Source organism: Solanum stenotomum, chromosome 4 (assembly GCF_019186545.1).
Source record: "Solanum stenotomum isolate F172 chromosome 4, ASM1918654v1, whole genome shotgun sequence".
NCBI lineage: Eukaryota > Viridiplantae > Streptophyta > Magnoliopsida > Solanales > Solanaceae > Solanum > Solanum stenotomum.
The window spans coordinates 61,639,645-61,654,464 of NC_064285.1; the positions used below are offsets into that span (position 1 = coordinate 61,639,645).

The window sequence follows — 14,820 nt, forward strand, 5'->3', positions numbered from 1 at the left end:
GACTCGGCACGGAGTTTAAGAAAGAAATGAAGACTTTTAAAACTTGTTGTCCAAAATGAATAATAGAAATTTGTATGACTGTAAATCATTTCATTAAGGGTAAAATAGACATTTTACAATTAAATTGTTACTTAATATAGAAATGTGTCATTCTTTTTGGGACTGACTAAAAAGGAAAGTAAGTCACATAAATTGGGACGGAGGGAGTAACTAGCACAAAAAAGTTTAACAAGTAAGAAACTTGAAATAAATTAACGACACATTATTTTAAAGAAGACGACAATAAAGTAATAATAGTAATGTTGATAGTAAAAAATATAATTTTAAAATAGTGAAAATGATAATAAAAAGATGATAATCATTAAAATAATAAAATTTAAAATAGTAGTAATAATAGTATCTAATAATAATTACGGTGACAATAGTGATAAACAAAAATAATAGTAAAATATAAAGTATTTGACTTATTAATAATTCAAAAGTTCAATGAAATAAATTAGAAGAAAACAGAGACAAAATTGGGTGCCTACTGCCAACAAGGACCATCGTGAAGTTAAAGTGCATTTAGTTGGAAATCCGAATATAAGTTGGGGGTGGGGGGGTATTTGACTATATATTTTCTTCAACATATAACAACCATCCAAGCAAGCTAATCATTGCATGATAGAAATCTTTAAGACTAATTAGTAGGCTGTAGTAGGGGTATGCATCGGTCGGTTCGGTTCGGTTTTATGTGTTATTGGTTTGGTTTATCGATTTTCGGTTTGTAAATACGTCAAACCAATAACCAAACCAATAACATATTTCTTATCGATTTTTTGTTAATTGGTTTATGGTACTTAACGGTTCGGTTTTCGGTTTAACCAATAAGAAAATACTCATATATATTATATACACGATAAGAAAATTTTCATATAAACCATATGATTTTTCCAGCATTTGGCATGAAAGTAATAATCATAAAAGTAACAATCATTTTTCTTGCAAGTTTAGACACTAGACACATTCAAAGGAAAAAGTGTGAAAGTAACAATTGTTTAACCATTAACAAAAAGTATGAAAGTAACAATCGTTTAACCATTAACAATATAGTCTTATTGGGTTATCGGTTTAACCATTAACAAAAATCATAAAATCGAAAACCGAACCAATAACCCAATAAAAATTTTTGCAAAACCGTTTAAAAATCATTAGCCCAATAACCCAATATCAATAAATCAATAGTATTTTTTTCGATTCGATTTATTGGTTAAATCGGTTTTTGCACACCCCTAGGCTGTAGGCATTTGGACATGTGATATGAAATTATGATTTCAATCAACATTTGGACAATATGATTTGAGATCATGATTAAAAATTTCAAATTCTCCGATAAGCAAGATTTGGGACCTCAAATTGTGATTCAATTTTTTTAAATGCAAAATTTGACCCCATAAATTGTAGGTTAAACTACCTTATTAGACATACATAACTACCATATATACTAATATTGTCTCTACTTTCAAAAATTACATATATTACAATTTTTAATATTTTATACCATATATTATTGAAGATATATCAGATTCCCATATTCCTTAAAACTAGGATTAATTAATTATCTACTTAATTCACTCTTTCACTCTAAATCAACCACTCTCTGTTCCTCCCTTATTTATCACTCAATTATCTCTTCTCTTTTCTGACTCAAGAATTTAACCATACAATTCATTCCAACAATGACTAATCTACTCTCTTCTTCTCAAGATATCATCACCATGACCGATAAAAATCTTCTGAACCCAAATCTTATTCTGTATTATTCCTTTCTAACGAGACCGAATTGAAGTAACTATTATAAAGAAAGCTTTCCAAATTGATCAATGGATCCGCCAAATAGTTCACATTCATCGTCGAAGACTTCACAAACTCTTTATCATCGAAGCCATGGATTCTATGGATTTTCAAGTCTATTAACTAATCATTTCCACTGTAGACAACGATAGAAATACAATGAGGAGAAAGATTAAACATGATTTCTTCTCTATGTATATGAAATTAATGTTATATATCTCATATTCAAAATATTTTAATCTTGTTTTATTAGATGTATCTGGTGTATTTAAACAAGTTAATGTATCTTTTTATTTTCATTGTATATGCAGTAAGTTTCATATGTCTATTATGTATATACGTGTATTTGTGTCTAACGAAGAACTTAACAACATGGTAAACATTGTCGTTATATACATTTTTATATACAAATGTATCTAAAGGATATAATTGATCAGATACATGATCATGTATAATAGATACACATGTACCTATGTAAATCATTCTTAAAAAAAAAACTCAGATACATGCATCACTATTATTGTATGTATGTATGATACACCTCACATACATAAATTTCATATATTATAATATCTACATATAGATATATGTAATTAAGGAAAGAAATAAAAATGATTTATTGCCAAGAAGATGAAGTTTACAATTATTTTGATTTTATGAATTCAATATTTTTGGAAATTTGATATAGCTGATACACTTGGATGCTAAAAATCTGTTAGATTAGTCAATTACTTCTCAATTACTCCTTTAATTAAGGAAATCAGTTACAACCATTGAATTCAATTGAATAAAACATGTATCTCGCCTTTTAAATTCATCGGATGAATGTAACTGTTGAGTTAAAATGCATGTATCCAAAGAACGAAATATGGTATAAGAAGTAATATTCGAAACTATTGTGAATCCTAGTAATTAGGACCTAAACTAGTGGGATTATGTGGTTTGCTCTAAATTATATAATGTAAAAATCAAAGATCTATCATTTTAAATTTTAAGAAAAAAGACTCAAGCTCATCTTGAAAAGATTTGTACCATGCGAAAGGATTATATATTAAAGAGACTAGTAATATTTAACTAGTGAATCAATATAAAATTATGTGTATCTAAAAAATATGTAATCGCAAACATTTATTGATAAAAGAAACATGAAAATATGTGAATTATATTGATGTAGCGCCTTATTAGGATATCCCGATGTTTTGATTATAAACTATGATTTGCTCATTTGGTAAGATTGTATAAGAACTGGGAAAAATTTGATGGTTTCTAGAACTTGATGGATTGTCAATTTACGAGAGAAAAAAAACAACTTAAGAAATCCAAATTGCATATCCAAATAAAACTTTAACTTCAACTTCAAACACCATATTGCACGTCTAAACGGTCCTAAATAAAAAGTACAAACAAAACAAGTACCAAAAGCATAATGTAAATGTAAAATGATATCAAAGATTTGCATCGCGTATAAACGTGAGAGCTTTGATGTCATCGTCACACTCAAATAACTGCATATAGCTTTCCTTCAAGTCCATTTGCACACCAACTTCAGAATGAATATCCGTATCATGCAACCAAAACATTTGCGTATCTTTCGTACCAAAAAATAGTAAGGCTGGTTTTTCCAAACCAAAATTAGTATCATGCAAAGGGAAGTTGCACATACTTGAACATAAAACTTTGTCAACTTCATCATTACCTCCCCATTCTGGTGATCTAACACTTTCATTATATATATTAACCAATGTTGACACTATTTCATCTGGTGAAGCTTTGGCACATGAAGCAACAACTTTATTCACCGTATCCCTGATTAATATTATAAAGCTGTGTAATTCCATCTTGGTTTCCCCTGGTATGAATTTTATCGGAACATCGATTCTAAAATTCCCCATAGAATTGTGCACTTGTGGTAAAGATGTTTTAGAACGTAAATTCAATGGAAAGTCCATTAGAGAAGGTCTAACATACCCATTTATGGTTGCCGAAGCGCGGATGAATGCCCTCCATAGGAGTGCTGTAATAATTTCAACCCTTGATGGTTGAAAAGTCAAAGCTCCACATGCTTCATCGATGCATGTTTTTCTAAGCCTTGACATAGCAGCCTCACGAACAACGAATTTCTTAACAATAATATCTTGGTGTATACTTGGATTATAGGTTGACTTAAAAAGTCCTGATATATCTCTTGTCGGAAAACTATTACCCAAATTAAAGCTTAGAAAATTAATCTTCTCAACAGGGGTTTCCATTTTACACACTCTTGCCCACTCAAAAAGAAATTTAAAATCTGAGAAACCATCCATTGCAGGGTGTGAACCACTTAATGAGACTGCTAGGCCACCACATTCAAACTCGGTTACTTGTGCGGTTACAATTGGTGAAACCATTAAATTAGTTTGATCTATATTTTTGTTTACATGTGGCCAAAATAAAGATGCAAGACTAAGGTCCTTGCGTGTTTTCTCTAAGAAATTTTCCAACTTACAATTGACCTTGGCCTTAGTGTAGGAAACACCTTGATCAAGACAAAGAATCGAACATTCATCTTTATCGTACCTTCCTGCTGCTGGATAAACATGAGTTAATATCTTTGAAAGGGATTGTTCGAGTCGTTCATCGATGGTGGAGTTGTTGATGAAATTATTATTATTATTATTAGCATAGAAAAGAACAAACGGGACGTGTTCTTTCTCAGATAATTGGTCGAAAAATGAGAGCTCGTAACGTTGTAGGTGAGGGGGAGTAGGTAAACATGGCTTTATGAGTTTCGTCCATAAGATTTCAACTTTTATGCAATCTTTTTTATTGACAAATCTTATTTCCATTGTTTTGATGGGAATAAAGAAAACTAAGACAGAGAATGGAAAAAGGTAATGAGGTGCAATTGTTCCTTTGTAAGTTCCCAACTATATATAGCCAAAAAAAAGGTGCAAGTCAAAGCTATGCTTCGAGAAAATTTAATGTAAAGAAATCCTTAATTAAAAAGAAGGAAAGCAGTATTAATTAAAAGATACTCAACAAATTACTATGGTATGAATAATATACTCTAGCAAGAGCTGTATTAATTAACATTTCAGTTACTTTATTTAGTATCCACGACTAGATATACGTAGCTAAGAACCCGTTTGGATTGACTTAAAAAAAGTAATTTTAAGTCAAAAATGAAGAGTCAAACTGAAATGACTTTTAAGTCAAAAAATAAAAAGTAAGAAGAGACCTACTTTTGATTTTTGACTTATTTCAAGTTATTTTGAACTTATTTTAAATTATTTTTACCTTGTCAAACACTTCCTAACTTATTTTGACTCATTTTAAGTTATTTTTATATTTGTCAAACACATCCAAAAGTCAAAAAATGACTTAAAAATAGGTTTGACCAACTTTTAACTCAATCCAAACACCTTCTAAATCTCATAACTAACATTATGAAAATTAGAATAGGGATAAGTTGTTTTTTAAAAAAAACTGAATGCCTTGGCAATCTCTTTTATTAGGGAAAATTATGCAAAATAGCAAACATTTAGCCTATATTAGGTATTATAGCTACCGTTTAAGAAAATTGTAATTTGCGGCTACAGTTTCTCAAATTTTGCTATTCTATTGATTTGTATAAATCCAGAATTTGTATAATTCGGTTCCTGATTGTATAAATCCAGAATTTTGTATATGCTTGCCCTAGTTATTTGTATACGATTTATGAAAAATTCATAATAAATTACTTTGTTTGTATATTGGCAAGGTAAGAAATCAATCTATCCTATCTTTAGGTAAGAAATCACGATCCCCAATTAATGGGATTTGATCTAAAAATATGGAAACTAAATATACAAAATATATGTATAAGATACATATTTCTCAACACTCCCCCTCAAGTTGGAAAGTGAATATCATGAAATCCTAATTAACTTGTTGTGCAATGTCACAAATTGATCTTTTACTAAAGCCTTTGTAAAGATGTCTGCTAATTGAAAGTGCATAGGAACATATGAAGGACTTATCGTCTTTGCTTGCAACTTTTCTCGAACTATGTGATAGTCTATTTCAATACGTTTTGTTCGCTCATGAAAGACCGGGTTCGCTGCAATATGTAAGGCAGCTTGATTGTCACAAAATAATTTTGCAGGAGTTACATATGAGACCTTAATTCTTGAAGTAAATAGTTGATGAACCATGTGAGTTCTAAACAAGTGTTTGTCATAGCTTGATACTTCATCTATGGTGATGATCTAGAAACAACTAATTGTTTCTTTGATTTCCATGAGATAAGTGAATTTCCAAGAAAAATACATTATAATGTGATAGACCTTCTTGTGGCTCGACAATTACTCCAATCTAAATCACAAAAGGCCTTTAAAATAAGATTGTTTGTGGGAAGAAATAACAAACCTTGACCTGGAGTACCCTTGATATATTTGAGAATTCGCGCAATAGCATCCCAATGAGGTTTTCTAGGCTCATGCATAAATTGACTAAGTGTTCGAACGGAATAGACAATGCCAGGCCTTGTGACAGTGAGATAAATCAATCTGCCAACTAATATTTTGTATTTAGTTGGATTGTTCAGTATAACTCTATCTGTAGAAGTTAGCTTCAATTTTTTTTCCATTAGAAACTTTTCAGGCCTTGCTCCTAAGATTCCTGAATCTTGTAGAATGTCTACTGCATATTTTCTCTGAGACTTAAAGATGCATTTCTTTGAACGAGAAAACTTAATCCCTAAAAAGTACTTCAAATCTCCAAGATCTTTAATGCGTAAGCATTTGAGAAGAATCTTTTTTATGCGTTCAATTTCTTGAAGATCATTTCCTATGAGAAGTATGTCATCAACATATATACGTATTGTTTGAATGATGTACCTTTTGCCTTTGTTAACAGGGAATAATCAGTCTTTGATTGTTGAAAACCAGCTTTACGAATAGCTTCTGAAAATGTGAAAACCAATTTCTCGATGCTTGCTTAAGGCCACACAAGAATTTGTGAAGCCGACATACAGTGTTCTCCCCTGTCAGTGTAGACCTGGTGGAGGTTCCATGTACACCTCTTCATGTAAGTCTCCGTGAAGAAAAGCATTTTTGGACATCCAATTGATAAGTGAACCAATTTCTAGCAGAAATAATTGTAAGTAGACAACAAAGTGTTGTGAGTTTTATGATAGGAGAAAAAGTTTATTAATAGTTGATTCCCTCAATATGAGTATATCCCTTTGCGATAAGATGAGTCTTATAATGCTTAACGCTCAATTGTTCCATCCAATTTGTATTTGATTTTATAATCCCATTTGCATCCAATGGGTTTCTGACCATCAGGGAGTGGAACTAAGCTCCAAGTCTTATTTTGTTTTAGTGCTTCTAACTTTGCATTAATGGCTTGTTGTCAATGTGGATCAAGAATGGCCTAAGCATATGAAGAAGGCTTTGTGTGGCCTGTAATGTTAGCTGAAAAAGTACAATGTGTTGAAGATATGCAAGAGTAAGAAAGATTATGAGAGAGAGGATATCAAGTACCTGATGTTGAACTTGGCATGGTAGAAGATTGATTGACTTGAGTTGGCAACATGCAATTTTTTTGCCATTCAGGAGTTTTTTTTTTAGACGAGCAAACTGTCTTAAAAGAGGAGATGAAGGAACCACAACATCCAAAGTAACTAGAACAGTTTCAAGGATTTCAACTGACGTCAGAGTTTGAACGAGTTGATTGGGATTGGTAAGATTGTCATCTGCTATAATTTCAGATTGGGTAGGATTGCTAGAAATAATTTCAGACCGAGTAGGATTGCTAGAAATAATATCGTTTGGATAGGATCGCTAAAAATATCCTTTGTAATCGTGGGTTCTTGAGATTCTACTCTCTAAATGATATTAGGTTGAGAAAACAATAGTGGAGAGGACCAATTGTCAATTATGCTAGAAGAGGATTGAGGTCATAGTAAAGTCGAAGTTGGAGTAACTGAACTAAAAGGAAAGATAGTTTCAGAAAATTATTTGACATCACGACTTACAAAAAATGTTTGGTTTCTAGGTAATAAAGCTTGTAACCTTTCTATCCAATAGGATAACCAACAAAGATGGAATATTTGGCCCGAGAATCAAACTTTTGTTTATGTTGAAAAACAGTAGCATAGCACAAATTAAACAACCAAAAATTTTTAGGTGACTAAAGGATGGTGACCTGTGATATAGCAATTCATAAGGTGACTTAGAATGTAACAATGAGGTTGGTAATCGGTTAATAATATAAACAATAGTCAAAAGGTGATTGGCAAATAAGTTTGAAAGCGTAAAGCTCGTGCAACATTTAAAATATGACGATACTTGCGTTCGACTACCTCATTTTATTGTAAAGTTGAAACACAAGTTCGTTGGTATTCGATTCCATGAGACTGAGAAAAAAGTTTCATTGGTTCAAATTCTTTGCCATTGTATGTCCTAATGTTTTCAACTGAAGCATGAAATTAACTTTTTGTAAATGATATAAAAAGATGGCAAAAGATGAGAAGTTTCAGACTTGTATTTCATAAAGAAATAACCAAGTACATCTTGTAAAATATCTAAATAGTAAGAAAAAAAACGAGTCCCTAAATCAGGTTGTACTCAATGTGGACCCCAAACATCACAATGTAACAAGTCAATTGGAGCACGAGTAGATATATTACTCAATGGAAATGCAAGCTGTGTCTGTTTGGCTAAAGGACAAACATCACAATTATTATCAAAGGAAACACTACGAGAAGGTAATAGTGGAACAATTAATCTGAGGTAAAAAGGTGACGGGTGTCCTTGATGCATGTGCCATAAATTTTTTGATTGTTAAACTTGATGAGAAATGGGTGATTTTTGTACCGATGACATATAATAGAGACCATCATGATGTTTATCCGATCCAATCATCCTCCCCGTAGCCAAGTCCTGCAATACAAAAAAAGTGAGAAATAGAAGGGCATAACAATTTAAGTTATTGATAAGTTTACTAACAGACATTAAATTTAAATGAAAAGATGGAACATGTAAAACATTGTTTAAGGTAATGTCTGAGTTAAAGGGAATTGTGCCAGTGGAATGAATTGATATTGGTGACCCATTGGGCAAATTGACAATGGATATAGACAAGGATTTTGTTTGAGTGAAGAATATGGAATCGGAAGTAATGTGATCAATTGTTTCGCTATCCAAGATTCATGGCCTAGTGAATGCAGAATTAATTGAAACATTATGAAAAAGAGATAAACCTGCTGCATTTGCATAGGCATCGTTATTACTGGCAGAATTATTATGTTGAGTGAACAAGCTTATACTGCCTGAGCAATCTGCCGAAGTTGTTCTGCTGAAATCCATGTGAACTGCTAGCATCTTGCGAGTGAACCTCTTTCTTAGATTGAGAAGATTCGATCACATTAGCAACATGAGAAGGATTACCCTGAGATCCATGTTGTTGTCAATTATTTTGGTTTCCTGAGTTGTTAAGAGACCAAATGCCATTTTTAAACTTGCATATGTCTTATGTATGACATTTTCTATTGCAATATTTGCAATGAAATTTCAGAGTGCGGCAGTTCTCAATTGTGTGTCCTTCTCGATTGCGATGCTCACAATGCTTATCCTTTGGTTTGTTGAAAAAATTATTGGCACGTCTTTCAAGTGCAGTAACAATAGAGAAATTTTATGTTGATTCCGACGTCATTTGTCTCTGTGTTTCCTCTTGAATAACAAGTGAATATGCTTGACGTACATTAAGAAGGGAATACATTATGAGAATATTAGATCAAAAAACATTATAGATATCATTTAGACCCATTAAAATTTGTTGGGTTATGAAGGATGATTAGGGCGTCATGCGGAAGCTTACAATTTGCAAATCATATAGTTGATGAATCAGATAACAAAAACTTATACTAAAAATCAAAATATTATTACATCAAAACTAATATAAAGAAAAACATTGAAATTTTAGAGAAAATAAATCTCTCCATAAACAATAATCTTAAACGACTACATTGTGGATGTTATTGTTATGTGTTAGAAGAAAACAAACATATATTTATAGAGTCCTAAAACCTTTTCTTACTAGAAAAGGAGTCCTAAAGGAGAGAATAAACCAAATATAAAATAATATTATATTTTCCTTTCAAGAAAAGTAAAAACATTTATGGTAATGTTTTGTTTTTTCTTTAAGGAAAAATAAATCTTAAATTATGGTAAGAAAATCAGGGCAAAACCCTAACAAATCTCCCCTTTTGGCTGGATTTTCTTGGCAAAGCTTGATCTGTCTTCTTCATTGCATGATAATCTTGTTCTTCACAAAATCTCCATCATTGTTGTTTGTCATGGTTAAAAATAAAGTTTAAAATATATGGGTTAAAAATATTTCATTTTTATTTTTAAAAATTGCAGCAACAGGAATGTTGAAAATATGGTTGAAACTTCTTCTCCACATGTAGCTCGACAAAAATCTTCATTATCATCAAAGTTGTTGCAAATTGATTTGAAACCACTTGAACCTTTCTTCAATCTTGTTGAACCATAGGATCATCGGACCATGCGATCGATGGACCATGTGCTCTGATACCACTTGTTGGGTTATGAAGGATGATTAGGGCGTCATGCGGAAGCTTACAATTTGCAAATCATATAGTTGATGAATCAGATAACAAAAACTTATACTAAAAATCAAATATCATTATATCAAAACTAATATAAAGAAAAATATTGAAACTTTAGAGAAAATAAATCTCCCCATAAACAATAATCTTAAACGACTACATTGTGGATGTTATTGTTATGTGTTAGAAGAAAACAAACCTATATTTATAGAATCCTAAAACCTTTTCTTACTAGAAAAGGAGTCCTAAAGGAGAGAATAAACCAAATATAAAATAATATTATATTTTCCTTTCAAGAAAAGTAAAAACATTTATGGTAATGTTTTGTTTTTTCTTTAAGGAAAAATAAATCTTAAATTATGGTAAGAAAATCATGGCAAAACCCTAACAAAATTTGCATTACACGGTCTTCTTCAATTTGATCTGTGTGTGCTTTAATTTGTTTGCATGTGGGAGGTCATGTTCGAAATATATCCAACTCATCCCAAAAGATCTTTGAGTTTTGTGAAATATGAAGAAACATTCATGTTACCTTGTGAGAGTAAGCCAGTGATTTTTGAATCTAATATATTGTTGGTGCATTCTTTTGTGAAAAGTGATCTTTATGATCTTGCCATACATGGTGAGCAATCTTGGCATGGATGACTTCTTTAGCTAGAACAGGTTCCACCGAATGAGCAAGCCATGATAAAATCATATTATTGCATTTATTCCACAATGCATACTCTGTTGGCTTATTTGTTTCTGGCGGTGGTTCAATTGATCCATCAATAAAAGATACTTTGTTGTTGGCTATGAGAGCATGTAGCATTGATTTGCTTCAAGATGGATAATTGATCCCATTCAACTTAATTAGAACAAGCATGAGGCTGAAATGATCTGAATGTTGAAGAAAATATGAATTTGATGAATCCATATTGTTACTCTTATTGCTAGTGTTTGGATTTTTTGAATGATCAAGCTAGCGTTGATACCATCTTAGAAAAGGAGAGAACAATATATTTTGGTGAAGTATCTTTCTTTAATCACAGACTGATATATATACAACTTGATACAAATCAATCTATTCTATCTTTAGGTAAGAAATCGTGATCCCCAATTAATGAGATTTGATCTACATATGGAAACTAAATATACAAAATATATGTACAAGATATGTATTTCTCAACAATCTAGCTTCCAATGGGTTGAATCTCAGAGATTAATATCAACATCTAAAAACTAAATTATAGCCCAAAGCTTCAAACTTAATATCTAATATACTCTGTACATTGGATACAGGTGAAGAAGAAAATTCTTCAAGACAATAGAAAACATATTAGATTTTCTTAACCAAGTCTTGATTTAGCATCAGAAGGACACCATAGAGTGCTTACCAGGTGCATAATTTATAACCATATAAATTTCTTTAAACTTTGATATTTGCATTCTAGCTAAATGACTATTGTTTACTATCAACTTCCTTTCATATAATTAAAATTTGCATCAAATGAAATAAAAACATTAATGAATTACTAGTTAATCTGTGGACCTTCTTCTTATATGATTAACTTTGTCTAGGTTAATGATTTCTTTTGAATCCACTTGATAGTTCCTGGAATTGTTATAATGAAAGTCACCTACAAAACAAATAACCAAGTTAGTTAAAAAACTAACAAGAGTGCTTCCTTTTCGAAGGGAATATAATTAATGTTATTTCACCCAAGTCTATAATACTATGTAGGCATTTAATTTGGACATGCGATATAGAATCATGTGAGTTTCTATAAAATTATGTGTATTTAGAAGCTTGTAGTCGTATACATTTATAGATAAAAAGACATGGACATATGCGATTTTGATTAGTGCATGCAGCCTCTTAGTATATTCCGTTATATATATCTTGTTTTATAAACTATGTTTTGCTCATTTGGTATGATTGTATAAGAAATCAGAGAATTTTGATAGTTTTCATAATTTATCGGATTTTCATTATTATTGAGAAAAAATAAAACTAAAGAAATTCAAATTGTATATCCAAACAAAACCTCTACCTCAAATCAATATTATTTCAAAATACGATTTCAAATCATAACTCCATATCCCAGGTCCAAATGATTCCTAAATAAAAAGTACAAACAAAAACAAGTACCAATAAAAGTAAAATGATATCAAAGATTTGCATCGCGTATAAACGTGAGAGCTTTGATGTCTTCATCACACTCAAATAACTGCATATAGCTTTCCTTCAAGTCCACTTGCACACCAACTTCAGAATGAATATTCGTATCATGCAACCATAACATTTGTGTATCTTTCATGCCAAAAAATAGTAAGGCTGGTTTTCCCAAACCAAAATCAGTATCATGCAAAGGGAACATGCACATACTTGAACATAAAACTTTGTCAACTTCATCGTTCCCTCCCCATTCTGGTGATCTAACACTTTCATTATATATATTAACCAATGTTGACACTATTTCATCTGGTGAAGCTTTGGCACATGAAGCAACAACTTTATTCACTGTATCCCTGATTAATATTATAAAGTTGTGTAATTCCATCTTGGTTTCCCCTGATATGAATTTTATCGGAACATCGATTCTAAAATTCCCCATAGAGCTGTGCACTTGTGGTAAAGATGTTTTAGAGCGCAAATTCAATGGAAAGTCCATTAGAGAAGGCCTAACATACCCATGTATCGTTGTTGAAATGCGGATTAAAGCCCTCCAAAGGAGTGCTGTAATTATTTCAACCCTTGACGGATGAAAAGTCAAACCTCCATCTGATTCATCCATGTACTTTTTTCTGAGCCTTGACATAGCAGCCTTACGGATGACAAATCTCTTAACAATACTTTTTTTTTCTATAACTGGATCATAAGTTGACTTGAAAAGTCCTGATATATCTCTTGTTGGAAAAATGTTACTCAAATTGAAGCTTAGAAAATTAATCTCCTCGACAGGAGTTCCCATTCTACACACTTTTGCCCACTCGAAAAGAAATTTAAAATCTGAGAAACCATCCATTGCAGGGTGTGAACCACTCAATGATATTGCTAGGCCACCACATTCAAACTCAGTTACTTGTGCAATGACAATAGGTGAAACCATCAGATTAGTTTCATCTACATTCTTATTTTCATGTGGCCAAAATAAACCTGCAAGACCAAGGTCCTTGCGTGTTTTCTCTAGGAAATTATCAAGCTTACAATTGACCTTTGCCTTAGTGTAGGAAACACCTTGATCAAGACAAAGAATCGAACATTCATCTTTGTCATACCTTCCTACTGCTGGATAAACATGAGTTAATATCTTTGAAAGGGATTGTTCAAGTCGTTCATCGATGGTGGAGTTGTTGATGAAATTATTATTAGCATAGAAAAGAACAAATGGGACATGTTCTTTCTCAGATAATTGGTCGAAAAACGAGAGCTTGTAACGTTGAAGGTGAGGGGGAGTAGGTAAAGATGGTTTTATGAGTTTAGTCCATAAAATTTCAACTTTTATGCAATCTTTTTGGTTGACAAATCCTATTTTCATTGTTTTGGTGGTATGGCTAAATGGAAAAGAAAGCAAAGATAGAGTAGTGAACAAGGCTACAAGAGGTACAATTGTTTCTTTGTAAGCTCCCAACTATATATAGCCAAAAAAAAAAAAGAATTTTTAAACATTTTGACTATGAATAGATCCAAAAAATATATTTAGCATAATTTGATTTGACTTAATGATGTGATAAAAACATTTTGACTGTGAATAGATTTTAATAATATGTTCAACCAAAATCTGGTTTGAGTTAATGAATTGATAAAAATGTTTTGACTATGAATAAATCCAAATAATATTTTCAAACTAAATTCGATTTAAGGTAATGAAGTGATAAAAACATTTTGAATACACATAATATATAAATATGCCCTTTAATTTGATCCCATTTTATATTTATGCCCTCCAACTTTTAATGTACACAAGTAGACACTTAAACTTGTATAAAATTGAACAAAGAGACACACGTCCTACATGGCAATTTGTGTTCTACGTGGTGTCTTACGTGTATAATGCCACATAGGACTGATGTGTCTAATTGTTCGACTTTATACAAGTAAGTGTCTATTTATGCACACCCAAAGTTGGAGGGTATAAATGTGAAATCAGGCTATGTTAAAGGACACATTTATGTATTATGTCTAATATTAAACATGACTTTTAACTTGCCTTTAGCGGGTAGGTATAACCTTTAACTTTATCAGTGCACAAGTAGGCACTTTAACTATCCAAAACTTGAACAAATGAACACTGATTCTATCTAGCAAAATACGTGAAATACACTAATCAAGTCACGCACGACAGAGGTAAAGTCGAGTGTTTATTTGCTCAAGTTTTGGATAGTTGAAGAGCCTATTTGTACACTAA

General features: G+C 31.6%; 2 protein-coding genes across 2 annotated transcripts; both read right to left on the reverse strand.

The window, feature by feature from the left end:
- Nucleotides 1-3,276: 3,276 nt before the first annotated feature.
- On the reverse strand, nt 3,277-9,179 carry LOC125861628 (acetyl-CoA-benzylalcohol acetyltransferase-like). Its single transcript, XM_049541486.1, has 4 exons — nt 9,059-9,179; nt 6,690-6,788; nt 6,220-6,639; nt 3,277-4,681 (listed from the first exon to the last, which is right to left on the reverse strand). The coding sequence occupies exons 1-4, from the start codon at nt 9,177-9,179 to the stop codon at nt 3,279-3,281; spliced, it is 2,043 nt and encodes a 680-aa protein (XP_049397443.1). The 3' UTR covers nt 3,277-3,278.
- Nucleotides 9,180-12,579: 3,400 nt separating this feature from the next.
- LOC125861629 (acetyl-CoA-benzylalcohol acetyltransferase-like) lies at nt 12,580-13,950 on the reverse strand. Its single transcript, XM_049541488.1, has one exon. It carries the CDS (start codon nt 13,948-13,950, stop codon nt 12,580-12,582), a length of 1,371 nt encoding a protein of 456 aa, XP_049397445.1.
- Nucleotides 13,951-14,820: the final 870 nt, after the last annotated feature.

Excerpts from the sequence above, each read along its gene's own strand:
- LOC125861628 (XM_049541486.1), bottom strand. The coding sequence starts at position 9,179 with ATGCTAGCAGTTCACATGGATTTCAGCAGAACAACTTCGGCAGATTGC. Across the intron at positions 6,789-9,058 it reads TGCCTATGCAAATGCAGCAG|CAAGCATCGAGAAATTGGTT; the intron begins GTTTATCTCTTT and ends TGTGGCCTTAAG. Across the intron at positions 4,682-6,219 it reads CAAGGGTACTCCAGGTCAAG|TTTTCTTTATTCCCATCAAA; the intron begins GTTTGTTATTTC and ends TCTCTGTCTTAG.
- LOC125861629 (XM_049541488.1), bottom strand. The coding sequence starts at position 13,950 with ATGAAAATAGGATTTGTCAACCAAAAAGATTGCATAAAAGTTGAAATT.